Raw genomic sequence first — 218 nt, 5'->3', positions numbered from 1 at the left:
TTCCTGCTAGAGACAGAAAAAACAGAAAAGTTTGACGATGACTCCGCTCTGAACGTTAAAGTAAATTACGAGTAAATTAAAATAAAAACCTTTTTCCTCACAGCGAGGTCTTCGTCGTCGTCGTCATCATCCTCAAACAACTTCCTCTTCTTCCGCAGCTTGTCCTCAGGTCTGGGCCGGGGCAGAGCGCCGGGGGACAGCACGGGCGGCTGGCGGTG

General features: G+C 50.5%; 1 protein-coding gene across 1 annotated transcript in view; it reads right to left on the bottom strand.

Moving 5' to 3' along the window:
- The window catches only part of LOC103398071 (lysine-specific demethylase 2B), an 11453-nt gene that overhangs the window by 5298 nt on the left and 5937 nt on the right, over nucleotides 1–218 (bottom strand). The window contains 1 exon segment of the mRNA XM_025053433.1: nucleotides 90–218. This exon segment is cut by the window's right edge and continues 18 nt beyond it. Coding sequence (XP_024909201.1) covers nucleotides 90–218 — 129 coding nt within the window.

The sequence above is a fragment of the Cynoglossus semilaevis genome, chromosome Z (assembly GCF_000523025.1).
Source record: "Cynoglossus semilaevis isolate Cse_v1.0 chromosome Z, Cse_v1.0, whole genome shotgun sequence".
NCBI classification, from domain to species: Eukaryota; Metazoa; Chordata; class Actinopteri; order Pleuronectiformes; family Cynoglossidae; genus Cynoglossus; species Cynoglossus semilaevis.
The sequence above is the reverse complement of the archived record's forward strand: the minus strand, read 5'-3'. Positions and strand labels throughout refer to the sequence as shown.